Source organism: Natator depressus, chromosome 25 (assembly GCF_965152275.1).
Source record: "Natator depressus isolate rNatDep1 chromosome 25, rNatDep2.hap1, whole genome shotgun sequence".
NCBI classification, from domain to species: domain Eukaryota; kingdom Metazoa; phylum Chordata; order Testudines; family Cheloniidae; genus Natator; species Natator depressus.
This window is the reverse complement of record NC_134258.1, coordinates 490,609-516,264: the sequence shown is the minus strand read 5'-3', so window position 1 is coordinate 516,264 and position 25,656 is coordinate 490,609. Positions and strand designations below refer to the sequence as shown.

Genomic DNA, 25,656 nt, shown 5'->3' with positions numbered 1-25,656 from the left:
GTCACACACATCTGCTTCTGCCCAGAACAGTGCATGCGGTTTGCTGAGGGTTTATTTACTTCTCTCTTTAGAAATAAAACATACCAGTAGTAGAAGTTCCTGCTCTGCCCCCTTGCCATTGTTGTCTGCTCTCAAATTAGTGAGAGTCTGAATCAATATAAAAGGGACAATGCCAAGATGAAAATCACAAAGATTTGCAAAGTAAAGAATCACAAAGCATTTAGTTAAAGGGTCCTCAGACATTTCATTGGCTGCCTTGACAGTATTTTAACAGATTCTTTTGTTTCACAGGATGGTGAATAGAGGATGTGTCCACATGTCCTATCCCATTCATGGGTCCATACATTTCACAGCCAGAAGGGATCCCTATGATCATGTAGTCTGTCCTCCTGCATTCCACAGGCCAGACAACCTCACACAGTCCTCCTCATATCTAATCCAGCAACTTATAGCTGAGCTACAGCATGGCTTTTAGAATGACAGCAAATCCTGATTTAAAGACTTGAAGTACTGGAGGATTTACGGCACCCCTTGTGACTTGTTCCAATGGTTATTCATTCATTGTTAAAATAGGCATCTTATTTCAGTTAGAACTTTGCTAACTTCAGGCAATAGCTTGTAATTGAATTAGAGCATATTTAATAGAAAGATTGATCCAGTGTTCGTTTAAAGGCTTCAGATGAAGGCAATTTGACCACATCCATTGCTAATCTGTTCCAATGGTTAATTACAGTCACTATTAAAAATGTGTATCTTATTTCCAGTTAGAATGTTGCTGACTTCAACTTCCAGCCATTGGATCTTATGTCATAGAATCATAGAATCTCAGGGTTGGAAGGGACCTCAGGAGATCTAGTTCAACCCCCTGCTCAAAGCAGGACCGATCCCCAATTAAATCATCCCAGCCAGGGCTTTGTCAAGCCTGACAAAAACTTCTAAGGAAGGAGATTCCACCACCTCCCTGATTGGCCTGTAGTTCCCAGGATCCTCCTCCTTCCCTCTCTGCTAGATTAAAGAACCATCTAGTACCATATAATCATAGAATATTAGGGTTGGAAGAGACCTCAGGAGATCATCTAGTCCAATCCCCTGCTCAAAGCAGGACCAACACCAACTAAATCATCCCAGCCAAGGCTTTGTCAAGCTGGGCCTTAAAAACCTCTAAGGATGGAGATTCCACCACCTCCCGAGGTAACCCATTCCAGTGCTTCACCACTCTCCTAGTGAAATAGTGTTTCCTAATATCCAACCTAAACCTCCCCCACTACAATTGAGACCATTGCTCCTTGTTCTGTCATCTGCTACCACTGAGAACAGTCTAGATCCATCCTCTTTGGAACCCCCTTTCAGGTAGTTGAAAGCAGCTATCAAATCCCCCCTCATTCTTCTCTTCTGCAGACTAAACAAGCCCAGTTCCCTCAGCCTCTGCTCGTAAGTCATGTGCCCCAGCCCCCTGATCCTTTTCTTTGCCTTCCACTGGACTCTCTCCAACTTGTCCACCTCCCTTCTGTAGTGGGGGGACCAAAACTGGATGCAATACTCCAGATGTGGCCTCACCAGTGCCGAACAGAGGGGAATAATAACGTCCCTTGATCTGCTGGCAATGCTCCTACTAATACAGCCCAATATGCCATTGGCCTTCTTGGCAACAAGGGCACACTGACTCTCATCCAGCCTCTCATCCACTGTAATCCCTAGGTCCTATTCTGCTGAACTGCTGCTTAGCCAGTCGGTCCCCAGCCTGTAGCAGTGCATGGGATTCTTCCTTCCTAAGTGCAGAACTCTGCACTTGTCCTTGCTGAACCTCAGATTTCTTTTGGCCCAATTCTCCACTTTGTCTAGGTCACGCTGGACCCTATCCCTACCTTCCATCATCTCTACCTTTCCCCCCCCCATCTTAATGTCATCCGTGAACTTGCTGAGGGTGCAATTAATCCCATCATCCAGACCATTAATAAAGATGTTGAACAAAACCGGCCCCAGAACCGACCCCTGGGGCACTCCACTTCATATCGGCTGCCAACTAGACATCCAGCCGTTGATCACTACCCACTGAGCCCGACAATCTAGTGAGCTTTCTGTCCACCTTAGAGTCCATTCATCCAATCCATACTTTTTTAACTTGCTGGCAAGAATACTGTGGGAGGCCGAATCAAAAGCTTTGCTAAAGTCAAGATATATCACATCCACCGCTTTCCCCATATCCACAGAGCCAGTTATCTCATCGTAGAAGGCAATCAAAGGCATGACTTGCCCTTGGTGAATCCATGTTGACTGTTCCTAATCACCTTCCTCTCCAAGTGCTTCAAAATGGATTCTTTGAGGACCTGCTCCATGATTTTTCCAGGGACTGAGGTGAGGCTGACCAGTCTGTAGTTCCCCGGGTTCTCTTTTTTAAATATGGACACGGTTTGCCTTTTTCCAATAGTCTGGGACCTCCCCCAATCACCACGAATTTTCAAAAGGTAATGGCCAATGGTTCTGCAGTCACATCAGCCAACTCCCTCAGCACCCTTGGATGCATTAGATCTGAACCCATGGAGTTGTGCATGTCCAGCTTTTCTAAATAGTCCTTAACCTGTTCTTTCACCACTGAGGACTGCTCACCTCCTCCCCATGCTGTGTTGCCCAGTGCAGCAGTCTGGGAGCTGACTTTGTCTGTCAAGACTGAGGCAAAAAAAGCATTGAGTACTTCAGCTTTTTCCACATCATCTGTTACTAGGTTCCCTTCCCCATTCAGTAAGGGTCCAACACTTTCCCTGACCTTCTTCTTGTTGCTAACATACCTGTAGAAACCCTTCTTGTTACCCTTCACATCCCGTGCTAGCTGCAACTTCAACTGTGCCTTGGCCTTCCTGATTACACCCTTGCATGTTCTAGCAATACTTTTATACTCCCTAGTCATCTGTCCAAATTTCCACTTCTTGTAAGCTTCCTTTGAGTTTAAGCTCACCGAAGATTTAACGGTTATGCCAAGCTGGTCACCTGCCATATTTGCTATTCTTTCTGCACTTTGGGATGGCTTGTTCCTGTGCCCTCAATAAGGCTTCTTTAAAATACAGCCAGCTCTCCTGGACAACTTGCCCCCTCATATTAGCCTCCCAGGGGATCCTGCCTATCAGTTCCCTATGGGAGTCAGTCTGCTTTTCTGAAGTCCAGGGTCCGGATTTTGCTACTCTCCTTTCTTCCTTTTTTCAGGATCCTGAACTCAACCATCTCATGGTCACTGCTGCCTAGGTTGCCACCCACTTCTACTTCCCCTACCAATTCTTCCCTCTTTGTAAGCAGCAGGTCAAGAGGAGCATGGTCCCTAGTTGGTTCCTCCAGCACTTGTACCAGGAAGTTGTCCCCAACACTCTCCAAAAACTTCCTGAATTGTCTGTGCACTGCTGTATTGTTCTCCCAGCAGATGTCAGGGTGATTGAAGTCCAGCATTAGAACCAGGGCCTGTGATCTGGAGACTTCAGTTAGTTGTCCGAAGAAAGCCTCGTCTACCTCATCCTTCTGATCCGGTGGTCTATAGCACACGCCCACCACGACATCACCCCTGTTGCTCTCGCCTCTAAACTTAACCCAAAGACTCTCAACAGGCTTTTCTTCAGTTTCAAACTGGAGTTCTGAGCAATCCTACTGCTCCCTTACATACAGTGCAACTCCTCCACCTTTCCTCCCATACCTGTCCTTCTTGAACAGTTTATACCCATCCATGACAGTGCTCCAATCATGTGAACTGCCCCACCAAGTTTCTGTTATTCCAATCACATCATAGTTCCTTCATTGTGCCAGGACTTCCAATTCTTCCTGCTTGTTTCCTAGGCTTCTTGCGTTTGTGTACATGCACCTAAGAAAACTAGCCGATTGCTCTACTTTCTCAGTATGAATCAGGAGGCTTCCCATCTTGTATGCTCCTCCTTGTGTTTCCTCCCAGTATCCCACGCCCCCACTTACCTCTGGGTTTAGATCAACATCCCCCAGCGAATGTAGTTTAAAGCCCTCCTCACTAGGTTAGGAAGCCTGCCTGCAAAGATGCTCTTCCCTCTCTTCACTAGGTGAATCCCATCTCTTCCTAGCTATCCCTCTTCCCGGAACAACATTCCATGGTGGAAAATCCAAAGCCCTTTCTCCGACACCACCTGCGTAACCACGCATTCACCTCCACAATTCGACGGTCCCTACCTGGGCTTTTTCCTTCAACAGGGAGGATGGACGAGAACACCACTTGCCCCTCAAACTTCTTTATCCTTCTTCCCAGAGCCATGCAGTGATCTGCTCAAGGTCATTCTTGGCAGTATCATTGGTGCCCACGTGGAGAAGTAGGAAGGGGTAATGGTCTGAGTGCTTGATCAGTCTCAGCAAACACTCGGTCACATCCTGGATTCTAGCTCCAAGCAAGCAGCACACTTTGATTCTGCCGCTCTGGTCAGCAGATGGATGACTCCGTCCCCCTTAGGAGAGAGTCCCAGACCACCACCACCATTCTCCTCCTCTTGGGAGTAGTGGTCATGGAACCCCCGTCTCTAGGACAATGCAGCCCGTGCCTTCCTGCCGATGGGGTCTCCTTCTGATCCCTTCCCTCAGCAGGCTCTTCCAAATCCTTCTCTACAGTAGTAGTATTGCATCAGATGTCTTCTCTTTGTATAAGCCCTCACTAGACTGTAATTAAATCACATAATCATCTTCTCTTTGATAAATTAAATAGATGGAGCTCTTTTGAGTCTTTGAGTGTAAGGAGTATTTTCCAGACCTTGAATAATTGTAGCTCTGCTCTAACCCTTTCCAATTTGTCAACATCCTATGTAAAGTATGGGCACCAGAAGAAGACACAGTATACAGTAATGGTCTCACCAGTACTGTATGCAGAGGTAATACCACCTCCATATTCCTTGTCAATATTCCCTTGTTTATATACCTAAGGATTGCATTAGCTCTTTTAGCCATACTATTGCACTGGGAGCTCATGTTAAGTTGGTTATTTATAATGACCCCTAAATCCTTCTTGCAATTTCTGCTTTCCAGAACAGTTCCCCATCCTCGAAGTATGGTCCACATCCTTTGTTCCTAAATGTATGACATTGCATTTAGGTATAATCAAAACATATATTCTTTAATTGCATCCAGCTAACCAACCGATCCAGACTGCTGTGTATCAGTGACCTGTCTTCATTGTCATTTAGATTTCCACTGATGTGTGTCATCTTCAAATTTTATTTACAATTATTTATGTTTCCTTCCATGACATTGATAAAAATATTGAATAGCACTGGTCCTCACTTAGATTATCTGGAGATATTGACAACCATGTGTAATAACAACAGTTCGAATTCCTTCCCTGATCACTGCAGATGCAGCTTGATGGGCCAAAATATAACACTCCATGTTTTATCAATTTATCCGTTACTGCCTCAGTTCTTTTATCCTTTCATGGCTGTGACAGCACATACTTTGAGAAGATGTAATATGCTGCTAGCAAATACTGATTTCCACCAAGTGTTTCTGGTAGTGTCTTTTCAATTTGTATGAACTCCCAGGGCTCACTAGGTGGGGTATTTCCTCTAAATGAGTTCTTCCTTTTCTTGCTGGTGCTTTCCTTTCTTGACAGGTAAAGCAGGAATGCACCCAGGCCTTCACATCTGCAGCCATACCAGCTAAAACAATCTGTTGTATGCCTGGTTCAGTGTCTTTTCATACCTCAGGTAACCTGTTGCTTTGTTATCATGAAGACACTCCAGTACAGTTCTCTGCAAGCTTGCCTGCATACATCAGCCAGTTGGTAGCGAGATCAATGGATAATCATTCTTGCACTGTGCTAATCTGGGTGTCCTTCAGTAGATCTTTTGGCACCAAACATAACTCAGGGTCCTTAAGCTGTTCTTGTCAGATGTCCTCACAAGAGCAGGCAGAGTCTATTCTCATTGCCCTCACCCAGCTGAGCGCATCTGCAGCCATGTTTTGCTTTCCAGGTTTATGGTGAACTGTGAGTGTATATCCAGACAGTTTGTGAATCCATCTGCACAAGCATCCTTCTGGGTGGTGCTTCATAAGGAGCGGTTACCCAGGGTTTTTTAAACCCAAAGCTTTAGGTAACTTTACTTTTTGTGAGGTGATATCAGGAAATAAATTAATGGAGACACATTACATCTGTCTGCTAGATGGTTGGCATAAATCATACAAAGAGCTTGTCTACACTCTGGGGGATTGATGCGCAGTGATTGATGCATCGGCAGTCGATTTAGCGGGTCTAGTGAAGACCTACTAAATCAACCGCAGATTCCTCTCCCATCGACTCCTGTACTCCACCTGAACGAGAAGCACAAGGGGAGTCGATGGCAGAGCAGCTCTAGTCAACATCACATAGTGTGGACCCCGTGGTAAGTAGATCTAAGTACATCGACTTCAGCTATGTGAATAACATAGCTGAAGTTGCGTAACTTAGATCGATCTCCCCACCTAGTGTAGAGAAGGCCAAAGCTAAGTGCTTTTATTTAAAGTCTTTACTTTTAGTCTTCAGCACTTTTACAGGAATGCCTTTACTTAAAGCTTTTGCTTTGTTTAGTCTTGAGGATGTACAAACACAGTATATTATAGCATTATCCCACAAGTCTGGAGCGGTTTTTGAGTATTTTAACAGCAGAGTTTTGGTGGCCAGCTTTCAGTCTGCTGCTGGAGACTTTTTTAATGTTCACAAAGCAATCCGCCTGTCTCAGACCCTTAATTTTTTTTATACAGTAACTCTGCACTTAAAAAAAAGAAAAGGAGTACTTGTGGCACCTTAGAGACTAACCAATTTATTTGAGCGTAAGCCGATGAAGTAAGCTACAGCTACACGGCTGTTACTCTGAAATCTGCACTTAACGTCCTCCTGCTTAACGTTGTTTCGAAGTTACGTCGCTGCTCCATTAGGGAACATGCTCCTTTAAAGTTGTGCAGTGCTCCCTGATAGTGCCGTTTGGCTGCCTGCTCTGTCCACTGCATGTATCATAGAATATCAGGGTTGGAAGGGACCTCAGGAGGTCATCTAGTCCAACCCCCTTCTCAAAACAGAACCAATCCCCAACTAAATCATCTGTGGCAGAGCTCTGACCTTGTCCCCATGGGTCCCTCACTTCCAGGCGGTTTATGCTAGCTTCAGAGGCTCACTGCAACCCTCCACGTAGCCCTTTTCTCTCTAGGGCCAGGGATACAGTCTACTGAGCCCTTTTCATCATAACCCAGCAATGGAGGTTGGTGAGAGAACTCCCACAGTCTCTGTTGCTCCTACAGCCTCATGCCAAAACAGTTTAGCCTCCTGTCCTGACAGGGGCCTGATTTCCCCTCCCAGGAAGTGTTTCTGTAGTGGTGGGTTGGGGGAAACCTGGGCCTGCCCTCTACTCCAGGTTCCGGCCCAGGGACCCTGATGGTAGCAACTGTTGGCAGCTGACCTTTCACTGCCAGAGTTGCTACATTTCTCTGGGCCACTTCCCCACAGCTCTCCTGCTTCTCCCTTACCTTAGGGCTCCCTTATCAATGACTTGAGGGTGTCTTCATTAACCGGCCCTTTAGCCACACTTCCTCTTCCCTGGCTCTTCTCTGCCTGACTGGAGTGAGCCCTTTTATATTATCAGAGGGGCCTTAGAGTCAGGAGGTTACATTAGCTTAATGGCCTCACCTGACTCTTTGCAGGTTAATTGGAGTCAGGTGTTCTCATTAGCCTGGAGCAGCCCCTGCTCTGGTCAGTCAGGGAACAGAACTCTGTTCATCCAGTAGCCAGAAGTTCTACCTTCGGCTCCTCTGCTGAACCTGACTGGCCTGGAGGGAGGAGGGAGACTGTTGCTGGGCCTTGGGCCCTTGCTGCTGCCGCCACTGCCCCTGCCCCTGCCCCTGCCCCTGCCCCTGCCCCTGCCCCAGCTGCTCCCCTGGCCGGGCTGGATGCCACCCACCCACCCCCCTTCTCTGCTACCTGGTTGCTGGCTAGCTGCTGGACTCCCCCACCCACTCCCCCACCCTTGGGTGCTGCTGTTACTGCTCCAACTACAGCCCCTTTGGCGGGGGGGGGGGCTGCTGGCCTGCTCCCCAGAGCGGGGGAGTGAGGGACCCCTACCCCAGCTGTTGCTGCTATCGCTGCTGTGGACACCACCACCACCACCACTATCAACACCACCTGTGAGGGGTCCTCTCTGCCTGCCTGGCCACCGGGCTGCTGCCTGGAGCTGCTGCTGCTGCCTTTGCTGCTGCCTGAGAGCTGCCGGACCCCGAAGAAGGAGGGGACGAGGCCATCTGCTGCTGGGGGAGTGTACAGGGGCTCTGCAGACCATTGTGGAGGGGGCCAGAAGGCTGAGTGACTTTTGGACTGTGCTCTTGTGGTGGGGGTTCTGACTGTGTTTGCGGGGACATGGGGGTGTGGCGTGGAGCCTGCCCCCCAGTCCATCTGTGTGTCCCCACCACCACCACCACTGTCGGTGCTGCCCCCTCCACCACCCCCAGTGGACATTTACCATCTGCCTCAAGCTCCTGCTTCTGGGACTCCGCCGCTTGCTTGGCCTGCTGCCCCCTTTCACCACCTTTTGGGCCTGCAGCGGTAGCCAGCTCACACTGACACTTTTGCAAGCGCACGTGGGTGCACGTGCCCCCCCCCCCGCTCCTTCCTGGACTGACCCCCTTTAGCAAGCCCCCAGCTTTGTCCCTGGCTCCCTGCCCCATTTTTCCCCTTGCAGCCTTTTTGCCCTCCCCTTTACCCCAGCACTTCGCTGGCTTCAGTTTGTTTGCCTGCCCCGCCCTTCTCCCTCTGCAGCCTTTGCTTGTTTACCCCGCCCTTGCCTCTGAAGTCAGCCCCTAGGTTCCCTGTCCTGCCTCCAGCCTGGTTCCCCCCCCTCCCCATGTGATACCCCTGCCCTGATTGGCCCCTTATTCAGTGCGCCCGTGCCCCCTCCCATGCGCTTGTGCCCTTCCCCTGTTTGAGTTTGCCCCGATCTCACTGCACTCCCCGAATGTTGTTATGACCCCCCTCCCCTAGTGCAGCTAGAGGAGCCGGTTTCCTACCCTGAGTCGGTGACTGTCCCCCACAAGCCCTCGAAAGCCCCCCTGTCCAGCCCATCCCTTTTGGCGCCCTCCTCCCCTGCCTGCAGCCTAGCGGGGAGGAGTGGTTGACCTGCCTCCCCTTTCCCCTCCTCTTTCTGGTGTCCTTCCCTTCCTCCCTGCTCATTATGGTGGGAGATATGATGGGTGGGGCCCCTCCAGCAGCCCTAGATACCCCTCCCCCGCCTGCCCCTCCGTCACCCCCCTAAGCCTCTACCTCAGCCGCCGCTGCCAAACCGTCTGTCACCGCCCCCGCCGGGGCGCCGGCAGCGGCAGGCACCCGGGTGACCTCCGTTGCTGCCATGTCCCTCCCCCCCTTAGATTTTGGGGGAGCCCCCCCAGCCGGCGGGAAGGGCCAGGGTAGGAAGAAGGGGAAGGGCCCTGCCAAAAAGTCCAGGCCCTCTATGGCAGGGACTGCCCTCACTGCTGTGGCCCCGCCACTGGCCGTGGCCTCCCACCCCGCTGCTCCTTCCACCAGCTCTGCGGGTGTCCCTCCCCCGGCCCCCAGGGCGTACGCCCAGGTGGCGGCAGCCCCCCCGCCTACCGTTACGTCATCTCTCCCGCCCGCCGCCTCCGCTATCAGCTATAGCAGCCGGGGCCCCTTCCCCACCGTGACCAGGAAGCACGGCGTCCGTTGCCTCCTGGTGCCCGCCTCACCCCACGTGGAGACCTATGTGCGGGCGTTGGTGAGGGCGGTGGGGCCCACGGCCATTGTGGCGGCCTCCAGAATGTACGGGCAGGTGGTCTTCTTCCTGGCATCGGAGGCCGCCGCCCAGAAGGCGGTGGAGAAGGGCCTGGCGGGGGGGGCGTGTTTGTCCCCCTCGAGCCGCTGGATGACCTGGGCATCCGCCTGGTCCTGACTTCCGTCCCTCCCTTCCTTCCTAATGCCGCCCTGTTACCCGCCCTCTCTACCCTGGGGAAGCCCATCTCTGTTTTGAGCCCTCTCCCCTTGGGCTGCAAGGACCCCGCCCTCCGTCACGTCCTCTCGTTCCGCCAGCAAGTGCAGCTGCAACTGCTGGCAGCGGCGTGTGACGGAGAGGCGCTTGAGGGGTCCTTTTTGATCCCCTACCAGGGGGCCCACTACCGGGTGCATTACTCCACGGGGGAGGCCCGGTGCTACCTCTGCCGGGCGATGGGGCACGTCCGGAGGGACTGCCCCTTGACCCGGCAAGGAGAGGCATCCGGGACCCCCGAGCTCCGGCAGGGCGCTGGCCCCGTCATTGCCGGCGCCCCTGGCTGCCCGGCGCCCGAAGCCGCTCCTCCTCCCACTCAGTCCATCACTGCTCCCGCTCGGGCCCAAGGGGCGCTCCCCCAGCACGCCCAGATGAGCGGGAGAGCCCGCCTCTGCTGCCTACAATTCGGCGGGGCCCCTAGAGGAGGGTGCGGCAGGGATACCGCCAAGCGTGGGAGAGGGCCCACCCCAAGGGGACTCTTCTCTCCCTTATTCCGCCCCACCGCTGCCTCCCATGGTCCATGAGCCATCGTCCTTGCCCCCTGACCCGACCCCTGTTAGCCAGGCCCCCGATGATACCATGGAGGGCTGGGCCCTAGTCCAGGGGAAGCGGGGCAAATGGAAGGCTCGAGCTCCGCTCCTTTCCACCGATGCGGAAGCCCCCCGGAAGACCAGAAGGGGGGGCGCCGATGCCAAGCCCTCTGCCTTGCCCCCGGGCGCATACCATCCCCTGGTGCCGGCTGGGGAAAACGTGGCAGCACGGGAGGGCAGTACCGTCCCTCCCTTAGAGTCCCCTCCCTCCAAGGACCCCGATGGAGCCCCACCTGCCCCGTTACCATCCAGAGCCCCCGTGAGCCTCAGGGTGAGTGTCGCTGCGGGCACTGGTAGGGAGACCTCTGGGGTGGTGGAAGGAGAGCTCCCGACAATTTACGAGGAGATCGAGGTCCTGGGTCTGACCCCAGTCACCCAGGGGGAGGACGACCCTCTGCTAGCAGGCCTCGATCTGAGTGACCTCACCCCGGCCCCGCCTTCCCCATGTCCCCTTCATAGAATCATAGAATATCAGGGTTGGAAGGGACCTCAGGAGGTCATCTAGTCCAACCCCCTGCTCAAAGCAGGACCAATCCCCAATTAAATCATCCCAGCCAGGGCTTTGTCAAGCCTGACCTTAAAAACTTCTAAGGAAGGAGATTCTACCACCTCCCTAGGTAACGCATTCCAGTGTTTCACCACCCTCCTAGTGAAAAAGTTTTTCCTAATATCCAACCGAAATCTCCCCAACTGCAACTTGAGACCATTACTCCTTGTCCTGTCATCTTCTACCACTGAGAATAGTCTAGAACCATCCTCTTTGGAACCACCTCTCAGGTAGTTGAAAGCAGCTATCAAATCCCCCCTCATTCTTCTCTTCCGCAGACTAAACAATCCCAGTTCCCTCAGCCTCTCCTCATAAGTCATGTGTTCCAGACCCCTAATCATTTTTGTTGCCCTTCGCTGGACTCTCTCCAATTTATCCACATCCTTCTTGTAGTGTGGGGCCCAAAACTGGACACAGTACTCCAGATGAGGCCTCACCAATGTTGAATAGAGGGGAACGATCACGTCCCTCGATCTGCTCGCTATGCCCCTACTTATACATCCCAAAATGCCATTGGCCTTCTTGGCAACAAGGGCACACTGCTGACTCATATCCAGCTTCTCGTCCACTGTAACCCCTATGTCCTTTTCCGCAGAACTGCTGCCTAGCCATTTGGTCCCTAGTCTGTAGCTGTGGATTGGGTTCTTCCGTCCTAAGTGCAGGACCCTGCATTTATCCTTATTGAACCTCATCAGGTTTCTTTTGGCCCAATCCTCCAATTTGTCCAGGTCCCTCTGTATCCTATCTCTGCCCTCCAACGTATCTACCACTCCTCCCAGTTTAGTATCATCCGCAAATTTGCTAAGAGTGCAATCCACACCATCCTCCAGATCATTTATGAAGATATTGAACAAAACCGGCCCCAGGACCGACCCCTGGGGCACTCCACTTGACACCTCTGCCAACTAGACATGGAGCCATTGATCACTACCCGTTGAGCCCGACAATCTAGCCAACTTTCTACCCACCTTATAGTGCATTCATCCAGCCCATACTTCTTTAACTTGCTGACAAGAATACCGTGGGAGACCGTGTCAAAAGCTTTGCTAAAGTCAAGAAACAATACATCCACTGCTTTCCCTTCATCCACAGAACCATAATCTCACCATAGAAGGCGATTAGATTAGTCAGGCATGACCTACACTTGGTGAATCCATGCTGGCTGTTCCTGATCACTTTCCTCTCATGTAAGTGCTTCAGGATTGATTCCTTGAGGACCTGCTCCATGATTTTTCCGGGGACTGAGGTAAGGCTGACTGGTCTGTAGTTCCCAGGATCCTCCTTCTTCCCTTTTTTAAAGATTGGCACTACATTAGGTCCTGGGGCCGGTTTTGTTCAATATCTTCATAAATGATCTGGAGGATGGTGTGGATTGCACTCTTAGCAAATTTGCGGGTGATACTAATTTGCACTTGACACCTCTTTCGTGCAGGCGAGTCGTGCTCGCCTTATTGCCAAAGAAGGGGGACCTCCGCGATTTACGAAATTGGCGTCCCGTCTCGCTCCTCAGCACGGACTACAAGGTCGTAGCGAAAGCCATCTCGCTGCGGCTAGGGTCCGTGCTGGCGGACGTGATCCACCCAGACCAGACCTACACCGTCCCAGGCCGCACCATCTTCGACAACCTATATCTGGTCCAGGACCTTTTGGAACTCGGGTGTAGGGACGGTCTGTTGTTCGCCCTCCTGTCCCTGGATCAGGAGAAGGCGTTCAACAGGGTGTATCACAGGTATCTCCTGGGCACTCTGCGAGCGTTTGGCTTGGGACCCCAGTTTGTGGGTTTTCTCCAGGTGCTGTACGCCTCCGCAGAGTGTCTGGTCAGACTCAACTGGACCCTGACCGAACCGGTCAGCTTCGGGCGAGGAGTACGGCAGGGGTGCCCCTCTCGGGCCAGCTGTACGCTCTGGCGATCGAGCCCTTCCTCTGTCTCCTCCGCAGGAGGTTGACGGGGTTGGAGCTACGGGAGCCGGAGCTGCGGCTGGTCCTGTCGGCGTACGCCGACGATGTACTCCTCGTGGTCCAGGACCCGGGCGACTTGGTGCGGGTGGAGGCTTACCAGGCTGTGTACTCGGCAGCCTCCTCCGCCCGGGTCAACTGGGTCAAGAGCTCTGGCTTGGTCGTAGGGGACTGGCAGCAGGCGAGCTCCCTCCCACCCGTGCTTCAAGCCATCCGGTGGAGTGCGGGTCCGCTGCTCTATCTCGGCGTTTACCTTTCTGCCACGCATCCGTCTCCGCTGGAGAACTGGCACGGTTTAGAGGGCAGGGTGGTAGAGCGGCTCCGGAGATGGACAGGACTACTCCGGTGTCTGTCCTTTCGAGGGCGGGCACTGGTGCTCAATCAACTAGTCCTGTCCATGCTCTGGTACCGGCTCAACACCCTGGTTCCGGCCCCGGATTTCCTGGCCAACCTCCGGAAATTGATTCTGGAGTTCTTCTGGTCAGGACTGCACTGGGTCTCTGCAGGGGTTCTCCATCTACCCCTGGAGGAGGGAGGGCAGGGCCTGAAGTGTCTCCGCACTCAGGTCCATGTCTTCCGCCTCCAGGCCCTGCAGAGGCTCCTTTATGGTGCAGGTAGTCCGGCATGGAGCATATTGGTGCACGGCTTCCTGCGCCGCCTCCGAGGGCTCCGATATGACCGGCAGCTCCTTTATCTCCATCCGAGGGGTCTTCCGCGAGACCTCTCTGGGCTGCCGGTCTTCTACCAGGACCTCCTCTGGACCTGGAAACTGTTTGCAGCGACCAGGTCCGTGGCGGCCTCCGTGGGGGAAGATCTCCCCGTGGAGCCCCTGCTACACAACCCCCAGCTCCGTGTGCAGGCGGCGGAGTCCCCCTCGGTGCGCCAGAGGTTGGTCCTGGCAGAAGTCACCAAAGTCGGACACCTCCTGGACTACGACCGGGGAGACTGGCTGGATCCCCTGACGCTCGCTCAGCGCATGGGGCTCTCCAGACCTCGTACTGCCCTGCGCGTACTTCAGGAGGTGAGGGCCGCTTTGCCGCCCACTGCTCGGGTTTATGTCGACCGGGTCCTGCGAGAGGGCGCGCCCCGCCCACCCTCTACCCCAGGCCCTCCGGACCTTTTCATCGGGCCCCTGCCCCGTGGACCCGACTGACCCCCCCCGCCCCTTCACCGTGAGCCGGCTACGCGAGCTGCAGCCGGTCCGGTTCCAGACCGCGCCAAAACAACATCTCTACACGCTCGTGCACCACACCCTTCATGTCCTCACCCTCGCGTCCCACCCTGACACAAAGTGGCGGGACCTCCTGCCACCTCTAGAGGTTGAGGAGCCCCGGTGGGCCAGCCTCTATTCCACCTTAGTCCTGAGGCCCGCCGGGGATATCAGTTGGTGGCTCCTTCACTGGGCTGTGAGCACGGGCATGTACTTGGCGCGGTTCACCCCAATCCCGGACACCTGCCCCTTTTGCGGTGTGAGGGAAACCCTGGCGCACATCTATCTGGAGTGCACCAGGTTGCAGCCCCTATTCCGGCTCCTCACGAATATTTTGTTAAGGTTTTGGTTGCACTTTTCTCCTCACCTCCTTATCTATGCACTCCCTGTCCGTGGCCCCACTAAGTCGCGAGACCTCCTGGTCAACCTCCTCCTGGCCCTGGCTAAAGTGGCCATCTATAAAACCAGGGTGAGGAGGTTGGCCGATGGAGTCTCCTGCGACTGCGGGGCCTATTTCCTATCCTCTGTCCGTTCACGCCTCCGGGCAGAGTTCCTCTGGGCGGCGTCCACTGACTCCCTTGACGCCTTTGAGTAGCGGTGGGCGCTGTCCGGGGTTCTCTGCTCGGTGTCCCCGTCCGGTTCCCTTCGTTTGACCCTTTGACCGCACTCCCGTCCCTGTTGTTCATTAGTTGTCCCCCGTAATTACTTGGTTTCCCAGGTCCTGTGGATCTCCCCCTTAGGCTGGGGGGGGGATCCTTTAGCAGTGGGCGAGCTTCGCCCGCCCACTTCCTGGATCCCAATAAGGCTCCTCTGCTGAACTCAGCTGGCCTGGAGGGAGGAGGGAGACTGCTGCTGCGGCTGGGCCTTGGGCTCTTGCTGCTGCTGCTGCCACCGCTCCAGCTGCTCCCTTGGCTGGGCCAGACCCCCCCCCCGCTACCTGGTTGCTGGCTAGCTGCTGGACCCCCCCCCCACCCACACACATGCTCGGGTGCTGCTACTGCTCCAATGACAGCCCCTTGCGGGGGGGCTGCTGGCCCGCACCCCTCGGGGGGGAGTGAGGGACCCCAGCCCCAGCCGTTGCTGCTGTGAACACCATCACCACCACCACACCGCCTGAGAGGGGCCCTTTCTGCCTGCAAGTGCCTGGCCACCGGACTGCCGTCTGCTGTCCTTGCTGCCCGGGAGCTGCTGAGCCCTAGAGGAGGAAGACGAAGAGGACCTGCCGCTATTGGGGAAGCGTGCAGAGACTCTGCAGACCACTGTGGAGGGGGCCATGAAGGACTGAGTAACTTTCGAACTGTGCTCTTGTGGTGGGGGTTTTGACTGTGTTTGGGGGGACACAGGGGGTGTGGTGTGGAGCTGCCCCCCGATCCATCTGCATCACCCCCCCCCCACTACTGCCCCCTCCACCACCCCCACTGGCTGTTTACCACCTGCCTCAGCTCCTACCTCTGGACTCAGCTGCTTGCTTGGCTTGCCACGCCCTGATTCCACCATTTGGGCCAGAAGCAGCAGCCAGCCCACACTGACTTTGTGTAAGCACACGTGGGCGCACGTGCTCCCCCCTCCCCCGGACTGCCCACTCCACAGCTTTGCCCCTTGCAGCATTTTGCCCCTCCCCTTTGCCCTAGCCCCCTTACTAGCTTCAGTTTGTTTGCCTGCCCTGCCCATTTCCCTCTGCAGCTTTTGTGTGTTTGGCCTGCCCAGCCTCCGAAGCTAGCCCCTTGGTTTCCCTGTCCTACCTCCAGCCTGCTTAGCCCCTTGCTCCGTGCACCAATGCCCCCTCCCATGCGCTTGTGCCACTCCTCATTTTAGTTTGAACCCCCTTCACTGCACCCCCCAATGCTGTTGTATCCCCCCCTCCCCTAGTGCAGCTAGAGGAGCCTGAATCCCACCCTATGTTGGTGATTGACCGCTAGCCCCTGATTTGCACCCCCGTCCAGCCCACCCCTTTTGGCGCCCTCCTCCCCTGCCTGCAGCCTAGCGGGGAGGAGTGATCGACCTGCTTCCCCTTTCCCCTCCTCCTTCTGGTGTCTCCCCCTCCCTCCCTGCTCATGATGGCGGGGGACAAGGTGGGTGGGACCCCTCTGGCAGACCCCGCCGTCCCTCCCACACCTGCCGCCCTGTTGCCCCCCCCCCCGAGCCTCTACCTCCGCTGTTGCAGCCGAACCACCTGCTACTGCCCTCGCTGTGGGGGAAAGGGTCTTCTTTAGCCCTCTCACAGTTCGTACGGCTGGAGTGGTGATCCTGTTCTCCCCCGACCTGCGGCCCGAGGTGCTGGGGGTCGCCAAGGCTGTGCCGGGCTGCCTGCTGCACCTCTGGGTCTATATGGAGGGGCTCATGGTCAATCTTGTCAACGTCTATGCCCCGACATCGGGCCCGGAGCGGCTATGTTTCTTTCAGCAGGTGTCCGCTTTCCTTGGCACCTTGGATCCTCGCAGGTGCCTGGTCCTGGGCGGGGACTTTAACACCACCCTCGAGGAGCGGGCTCGCTCAGGGACCGAGCAGTGCCCGGCTGCCACGGACATCCTCCGGGAGATAGTCGAACACCACTCCCTGGTGGATGTCTGGTGCGACCATCACCCGGATGATGATTCGATGTTCACCTTTGTCTGGGCGGAGGCCCATCAGTTGCGCCACTCCCGGTGGGATCACATTTATTTATCATGTTTCCACGTTTCACAGGCCCACTCCTCCAGCATCCGGCCGGCCCCATTCTCCGATCATCACTTAGCCACCGTGATGGTCTCTCTCTGTGCAGAGAGGCTGGGGCCAGCCTATTGGCATTTTAACAACAGCTTGTTGGAGGATGAGGGCTTCGTGGCGTCCTTCCGGGAGTTCTGGCTGGCCTGGTAAGGGCAGCAGCGTGCCTTTTCCTCGGCACGGCGGTGGTGGGACCTAGGGAAGGTGCGCGCCCAGCTCTTCTGCCGTGACTACACCCGGGGCGCCAGCCGACAGAGGGATGCGACGATAGGGCAGTTGGAACGGGAGGTCTTAGAGCTGGAGAGGCATCTGGCCACCAGCCCCGAGGATCCATCCCTCTGCGGGGTGTGCCGGGAGAAGCGGGAGGAGCTCCAGGCCCTCGAGGACCATCGGACCAGGGGTGCTTTTGTTCGATCCCGCATCCGCCTCCTTTGGGAGATGGATTGCGGCTCCCGCTTCTTCTATGCCCTGGAGAAAAAGAGGGGGGCCAAGAAACACGTCACCTGCCTCCTCGCAGAGGACGGCACCCCCCTCACGGATCCGGTGGAGATGTGCGGGAGGGCCAGGGCCTTTTACGCAGGCCTTTTCTCCCCGGATCCGACCGATCCTAACGCTTGCAGAGTGCTCTGGAACGAACTCCCGACGGTCAGCGCGGGCGACCCAGACAAGCTAGAGTTGCCTCTCACTCTGGCCGAGTTCTTGGAAACCCTCCATCGCATGCCCACCAATAAATCTCCGGGCATGGACGGGCTGACCGTGGAGTTCTACCGCGTGTTCTGGGACGTCCTCGGCCCAGATCTAGTCACCGTCTGGGCCGAGTCTTTGCAGAGCGGGGTCCTCCCTCTTTCGTGCAGGTGAGCCGTGCTCGCCTTATTGCAGAAGAAGGGGGACCTCCGCGATTTATGAAATTGGCGTCCCGTCTTGCTCCTCAGCACGGACTACAAGGTCGTAGTGAAAGCAGTCTCGCTGTGGCTAGGGTCCGTGATGGCGGACGTGATCCACCCAGACCAGACCTACACCGTCCCAGGCCGCACCATCTTCGACAACCTGTATCTGGTCTGGGACCTCTTGGAACTCGGGTGTAGGGACGGTCTGTTGTTCGCCCTCCTGTCCCTGGATCAGGAGAAGGTGTTCGACAGGGTGGATCACGGGTATCTCCTGAGCACTCTGCGAGCGTTTGGCTTCAGACCCCAGTTTGTGGGTTTTCTCCAGGTGCTGTACACCTCTGCAGAGTGTCTGGTCAGGCTCAATTGGACCCTGACCGAACCGGTCAGCTTCGGGCAAGGAATACGGCAGGGGTGCCCCCTCTCAGGCCAGCTGTACGCTCTGGCGATCGAGCCCTTTCTCTGTCTCCTCCGCAGGAGGTTGACGGGGTTGGCGCTGCGGGAGCCGGAGCTGTGGCTGGTCCTGTCGGCGTACGCCGACGATGTGCTCCTCGTGGTCCAGGACCCGGGCTGCCGTTCTTCTACCAGGACCTCCTCCGGACCTGGAAACTGCTTCAATGACCAGGTCCGTGGCAGCCCCCAAGGGGGAAGATCTCGAGGAGCCCCTGCTGCACAACCCCCAGCTCCGCATGCAGGTGGCGGAGTCCCCCTTGGTGCGCCAGAGATTGGTCCTGGCAGAAGTCACAAGAGTTGGAGACCTCCTGGACTACAACCGGGGAGACTGGCTGGATCCCCTGACAGTTGCTCAGCGCATGGGGCTCTCCAGACCTCGTACTCCCTGGCATGTACTTCAGGAGGTGGGGGCCGCTTTGCCGCCCGCTGCTCGGGTTTACCTCGACCGGGTCCTGCATGAGAGCATGCCCCACCCACCCTCCACCCCAGGCCCACCGGACCTTTTCATCGGGCCCCTGCCCTGTGGACCCAACTAACCCCCCTGCCCCTTCACCGTGAGCCAGCTGCATGAGCTGCAGCTAGTCTGCTTCCAGACCGCGCCAAGGAAACATCTATACACGCTCGTGCTCCATACCCTTCACGTCCTCACCATCGCATCCCGCCCCGATACAAAATGGCGGGACCTCTTGCCACCTCTGGAGGGTGAGGAGCCCCGGTGGGCCAGCCTATATTCCACCTTCGTCCTGAGTCCCGCCGGGGATATCAGTTGGCTGCTCCTTCATGGAGCCGTGAGCACAGGTGTGTACTTGGTGCGGTTCACCCCTATCCCAGGCACCTTCCCCTTTTGCAGCATGAGGGAAACTCTGGTGCACACATACTTGGAGTGTGCCAGGCTGCAGCCCATATTCCGGCTCCTCACAAATATTTTGTTGTGCTTTTGGTTACACTTTTCCCCTCACCCCTTTATTTATGCACTCCCTATCTGCAGCCCCACAAAGTCACGGGACCTCCTGGTCAACCTCCTCCTGGCCCTGGCTAAAATGGCCATCTATAAAACCAGGGTGAGGAGGTTGGCTGATGGAGTCTCTTGTGACTGTGGGGCCTATTTCCGATCCTCCATCCATTCACATATCCGGGCAGAGTTCCTCTGGGCGGCATCCACTGACTGCCTTGACGCCTTTGAGGAGCAGTGGACGCTGTCCGGGGTTCTCTGCTCAGTGTCCCCATCCGGTTCCCTTCGTTTGACACTTTGACCACACCCCTGTCCCTGTTATTTCATTAGTTGTCCCCCGTAATCATTTGGTGTCCAGGTCCTGTGGATCCCCCTCTTAGGCTGGGGGGAAGGGGAGATCCTTTAGCACTTCCCGGATCTCAGTAGGGCTACTCTGCTGTTCCCAACTGGCCTGGGTCTATCACACATCCCAGCCAGGGCTTTGTCAAGCTTGCCCTTAAAAGAACTCAAAGGAAGGAGGTTCCGCCACCTCCCTAGGTAATGCATTCCAGTGCTTCACCACCCTCCTAGTGAAAAAGTTTTTCCTAATATCCAACCTGAACCTCCCCCACTGCAACTTGAGACCATTACTCCTTGTTCTGTCATCTGCTACCACTGAGAATAGTCTAGATCCATCCTCTTTGGAACCCCCTTTCAGGTAGTTGAAAGCAGCTATCAAATCCCCCCCCCCCCCATTCTTTTCTTCTGCGGACTAAACAATCCCAGTTCCCTCAGCCTCTCCTCATAAGTCATGTGCCTAATCCTCTAATTTGTCTAGGTCCCTCTGTATCCTATCCCTATCCTCCAGCGTATCTACCTCTGCTGGAAGAGCAGCAGCTTTACAAGGGAGCATTGGACAAGTTCCTCTTCTCCACCTCCATTATACAAATATTGTACCTTTTGTGATGGAATTCTAGTGTGGCATGCAATGTATTTCCAGTTCAAATTGCAAATACCCATGTCTTTTAAGAAGGAAGTCAGGTGACCATTAGGTGCAGGCAGAAGTGGCATCATATTATGACATGCACTGCAATGTTATTAATTGTAGATTATGGATTTAGCTTGTCAAAATCAGACCCTAAATAGGCACCCTTTGCCGAAGTACAGCTTTGAGGAGGTGATATGATACCATCCACAGGTACTCACTGGCTGTAAACACCAAGGTCAAGATCATGCCATTTCAGCATAGATCTTCATTAGGGACATGTACTCCCCAGCATAGCTGATAACAGGAAGGGACAGAGCCATGGTTCTACTTAATTCTCCCTGCTCCATCTGGGGTGCCAAGTGCCTCTGTGGAAGTAATTTTGGAGGAATCTAAGAGCTCGAGGTAAACCCGAGCAGCGGGCGGCAAAGCGGCCCCCACCTCCTGAAGTACATGCCAGGGAGTACGAGGTCTGGAGAGCCCCATGCGCTGAGCGACTGTCAGGGGATCCAGCCAGTCTCCCCGGTTGTAGTCCAGGAGGTCTCCAACTCTTGTGACTTCTGCCAGGACCAATCTCTGGCGCACCAAGGGGGACTCCGCCACCTGCATGCGGAGCTGGGGGTTGTGCAGCAGGGGCTCCTCGAGATCTTCCCCCTTGGGGGCTGCCACGGACCTGGTCATTGAAGCAGTTTCCAGGTCCGGAGGAGGTCCTGGTAGAAGAACGGCAGCCTGGGTCCTGAACTGAAATTCTGCCCAGAATTTATGTCATGCAAGTGTCAGGACAGGGGGAGCCTTAGTTCCTCCTCTCCTACTGCACACCTGTGCCAGAGCTACTCAGAATCCAGCCCCAAGGAAGGAGAACAAGAACAGGTTGTAGAGATTAAAAATGTAAGTGAGATACTTAAAGGTAATGTGGTGAAATTAAGAGAAATATCATCTTAGCCTAAATAGCATGCAAAACTTCTAAGAGAAGGTGTGGAATTCATCCCTAACTTTCTGTGCAGCCTGTGGGTGGAATTTTAACAAGTGGAAGTGCTAGGAGGGAGGGGGAGGAGCGGGGAAGCGCCACATCTCCGCTCCTCCCCCTTCCTCCCAGAAAGTCCTAAGTGCTGCCAAACAGCTGTTTGGCGGCAGGGAAGCGCTGGGAGGAAGGGGGAGTGGAAGTGGGGACGTGGTGTGCTCCGGGGTGGAGTGGGGGTGGGAAGAGGCAGGCCTGGAGCATCCCCTGGCAAAGTCGGCGCCTGTTCTTCTGGGGGGAAGCTGCTGCTGCCCAAGGTGCTTCCTAGCGTCCTTGCTTGCCTCATTATCTGCAGCGGGCTGTGCCTGTGTGGGGTAAGCCAGGGGCACCTCCCAACCACAGTACAGTACAGTACTGTACAGTATATAATGCCTTTTGCCTGCCCCCCCCAAATTTCCTTGGAACCTAACCCCCCGCATTTACATTAAATCTTATGGGAAAATTGGATTAGTTTAACATCGTTTCACTTAAAGTTGCATTTTTCAGGAACGTAACTCCAATGTTAAGTGAGGAGTTACTGTACTTAAAAAGCTACAAAGATATGTTAATCAAAAGTGTTACATAGCTGACCAAACAAAATCAACTGTTGGGCAAAAAGCAGGTGTTACAAAAACATGTTACTAACAAAACAAAAAAAACAAAACAAAAATGGTTAAGCAAGCAGTTTGGAGCCGTTAGGCTGGCAGCTATATTTTTCCATAATGACAGTTTTAAAATATATTCAGACTTCCTGTTTTTTACAGACACTTATCCCAGCGTATTAGGGAGGACATAGAGTCAGGCTAACTTCTGGGGATTGTCTTAACCTCTCCCTCCCAGCATCGCCTTAGTAGTGCTAAGTTCCTGCAAAGGCCTACTAAATGCAATGAGGAGAATAATTGATAGTCCATTTTAATAATTGGCAGTTGCTTGGGCACCCGGCTGCTTGCTGAAAAAGTGCCCTGCAGTGGCTCTGATGAGGGACAGTGCCCTGTGTATACTGTGAATTCTGAGTATGGAAGATAGGCCTTGAAGGCCTCCACACGTGCTAGACACTCCAGTTCTGCAGCCAAATCTTTGATTTCCCTCTCATTTAATCTGCGACCTCCAAAAGCCACCACTCTGCACCTACCGAGCTCATCCATTTTGTTTAAGTGCAAATCCTTCAGCAAACTTTGAGGCATCACAAGGTTACCAGGAATGGATGGGATGGATCTGCGAAGTTAAGCACAGCATGGTTTAGAAGTCCTTCTTTCAGTGACGCCGATGGTTTTTGGTGTTGCTCTGTCCAGACAAAGTTCTTCTTAATTAGCTGGTATAATGGCGCTGCTGCTCATGCTGCAAAATTTTGTACACATCTTTGTGGAACCCACAAAGAAGTACAAACTGTTGAACCACCTCTTCCTGGTGCTCCTCACACAGACTAGATGTCCTGGGAAGGAGATGTGACTCCTTGTAAACTGATATTTGTTTCCCAAAAATTTAAACCCTGACTCCTTAAAAAGCTTTAGGATCCTTTCCATTCCTACCAGATGTTCCTTCCCAGTTTTTGGGGAACAAATGAAGTCATCTAGGTATGTTAGTATGTCTTCAATTATCAAAACTTGGGTTAGACCATTTGCTACCCTCTGAAATGTCCTTGATGCATTCATGAGTCTGAAAGGTGTTCTGCAGAACTGAAATATTCCCTAGGGTATCACAAAGGCAGTTTTTTCTCTATGCTTAGGTGCCCCTTTAATCTGATGGCAAAGGTTGAAATTTACCTCTGTGCAGGGCCAGCACCAAGCTGATGCACTGGTGTGAAGGCCTCATGCTCTCCTCTGCACAAGTGAATTTCATTCTAAGAGCAGATCTGTTGAGAGAGATTATAAAAACAGCCCCAAGTTGCTGTTTTGGACAATCACCACACTTTAAAATATGATCACCAAAGACTGGCATTATTTCTATTGTTTACTTTTTCACTTTCACTGGACTTGGACAGTGACACCAGACTGCTCAGTTTCTAGTCAGTTTCACTATCTAGTGGTCTTGCCCTAGCATTTTGCTCTTGTTTGGGGCTGCAGGGGGATATTTAAATGCAAAATAAAAGCAGTATTCATTGAATTAAAGAAGAAAAGATAGGCAATTGCTATTAAATCCCAGGCCCTAAACTCCCTGAAAGTGTCCTGGGAAAGATTAATAACTATTTAAAGGAGGTGATTTTTTCCTGAAGTGGATGGTTGCTATTGAAAGCTAAAGAGTAGCAAAATTTCAGTTAACTTCTGATGCAAGTAAAGCAGAGTTGATTAGTAAAAATATTGCAGAAAGGGCCTGAGATCTTCACTTACTATCATCAAACTGAGTTATTCTCAGCATCTATACCAATTGTTCAATGGTTTTCAGATTAGATGAAACTAGATGCATGCTGGGGGTGCTGACCCTCCTCTTTGTGTCCTGCAGAGATCACCAGTTTTCCTTCTCCCTAGGTATGACCTCTGTGTTACAGCTCTGAATGGAGCTCTCTACACCATAGGAGGTGGAGCCTTTCGCTTTGATATGGACACAGATGAATGGACCCAAGTGGATGAAGAGTGCCTGACTCAGAAATTCTTCATGGGATGCAGCACTGCCAATGGCCAAATTTATCTCCTGGGACAGAGGAAGGGGAACGTGGCTGTCCCCAACATGGTGCTCTTTGACCCTTATACTGACACATGTCAGGTGGTAGATAGCAAAGTCCCTTGCCCAGTTCCTATTTATGGGTGTGTCTCTATACGAAGATTTGACACATGGGCTTAAGCAAGGCTGTCCAGGTCACTATACAGAGAGGGATTCCAGTGTGTTAACACTTACAAGGGCTGATATTTATTGTCTGTAGAACTTGTAGAATCTTGAAAACATCATTTATTCCTCTCCTGATTTTGTCTTTTCCAGTTTGGCAAATGCTGGTGTCCTTTGTCCTCAAGGAACCAACATGGAAATGGAAGATTTGCCCCTTTCTTTATCAAGACATCTCCGCTGGTGTCAGCATGATTCCATGAAAACATTTGTTAGCAAACTCACTAACTTGGCCTCTGCAGCAGCAGAAGAAATTATAGCATTGCAGGGTCAGTCAGAAACATGGCTGTTGGGTTTTTGTTTGTGTTGTTTTGATTTTTCCAAATGACAGGACTGCAGCTTCTCAAATGATAAAGAGCACTCCAGGCAGCAGCAGGTGAAAGGCATCTGTCCAAAGAAATCCAAATTTCAGTAGTTGAAAATTTATTTTTATTTTCAGCTCATAGGGACGACAGTACCTAAAATGCAAATAGAGCCATAGGGAGACTATAAAGACCTGAGCTACTTCATGCTTCATTCCTCTGGGTTCTTAAGGAGCTTGGGCAGGGCCCTGATTTTATTTGGAAGGAAAAGAGCAAGCATATGGTAGGATTTAAACTGATTCTTTATTTAAGCCAATGCCCTCATCACCTCTGTGCTGACTCAGTTCCATGTGTAAAGTGTCACTCAGGTGTTAGGTAGCACCTAGGGAACCCTGTTCAGAGCTGCTGTTGATGGCTATGGAGAGAGTTGTACAAATGACAAGAGGAGTTGAGCCCACATACACTTTGAGCTGTTCTAATCGTATGGTGCTCAGTCAGGGGATGAAATCCTGGCCATTGAAGTCAATGGAATTTTGCAGTTAGCTACAATGAGGCCAGGATTTCACACAGAACCGGTACATTGTAACTCCCTGCTGCAACATTTCAGTTCATTATTATGTATGAGGCTGCTTGCTTCACAGCTGGGTGACAGTTTTTGACTGAAACTGTTTCTCTGCAAAAAATGATTTGGTGTCACTGAAATGTTTCACTAATTTGTGAGACAAGGTGGGTGAGGTAATATCACCAATTTTGAAAACAAAGCCAACAAACTCCAAACAAGTCCAAACATTTTGTTTTGACATTTTCAAAACAAAATATTTAAATTTTTAAATTCAAAATAACTTTTTCGTTACAAAATTTCCTTCAATTGTAGTTTTTAAAATGTTTTATAAAAATGCTCAAAATCAAAGTGAAATGTTTTGTCTGAGGCCAAATGATTTTTTTAACCCCTCAATTTGCCAAAAGTGTCAAAAAAATTGTTTTCGTGTCAATTCAACATTTAAAAACATGGAACTGCCACCAAACCAAAAACTCAGTTATTTGCCCAGCTCTACTCACTACATGTATAACGAGAGAAATAAGACCGGATTCCTAGTCATGTTTGAAAATTTACCTGCACTTTACTTGTGCAACAGCTGCTCCCTAAGAGAGACACTTCAAAGATGGTAGTGTCAGAACTTACAAATGATATAATTTGTTAAACATTACGGTCTAGAGCTATGATGGACAGGAAATTAATTAGCCATAGAGCAACGCATGTGACTATGTATGCATAC

At 52.7% G+C, this 25,656-nt stretch overlaps 1 protein-coding gene across 1 annotated transcript in view; it reads left to right on the top strand.

Moving 5' to 3' along the window:
• The window catches only part of LOC141977848 (kelch-like protein 21), a 31,535-nt gene extending 5,879 nt beyond the window's left edge, over positions 1–25,656 (top strand). Inside the window, exon 2 of the mRNA XM_074939591.1 lies at positions 24,174–25,656. Within this exon, the coding sequence (XP_074795692.1) occupies positions 24,174–24,272 (99 nt within the window). The 3' untranslated portion in view covers positions 24,273–25,656. The remainder of the gene's footprint in view (positions 1–24,173) is intronic.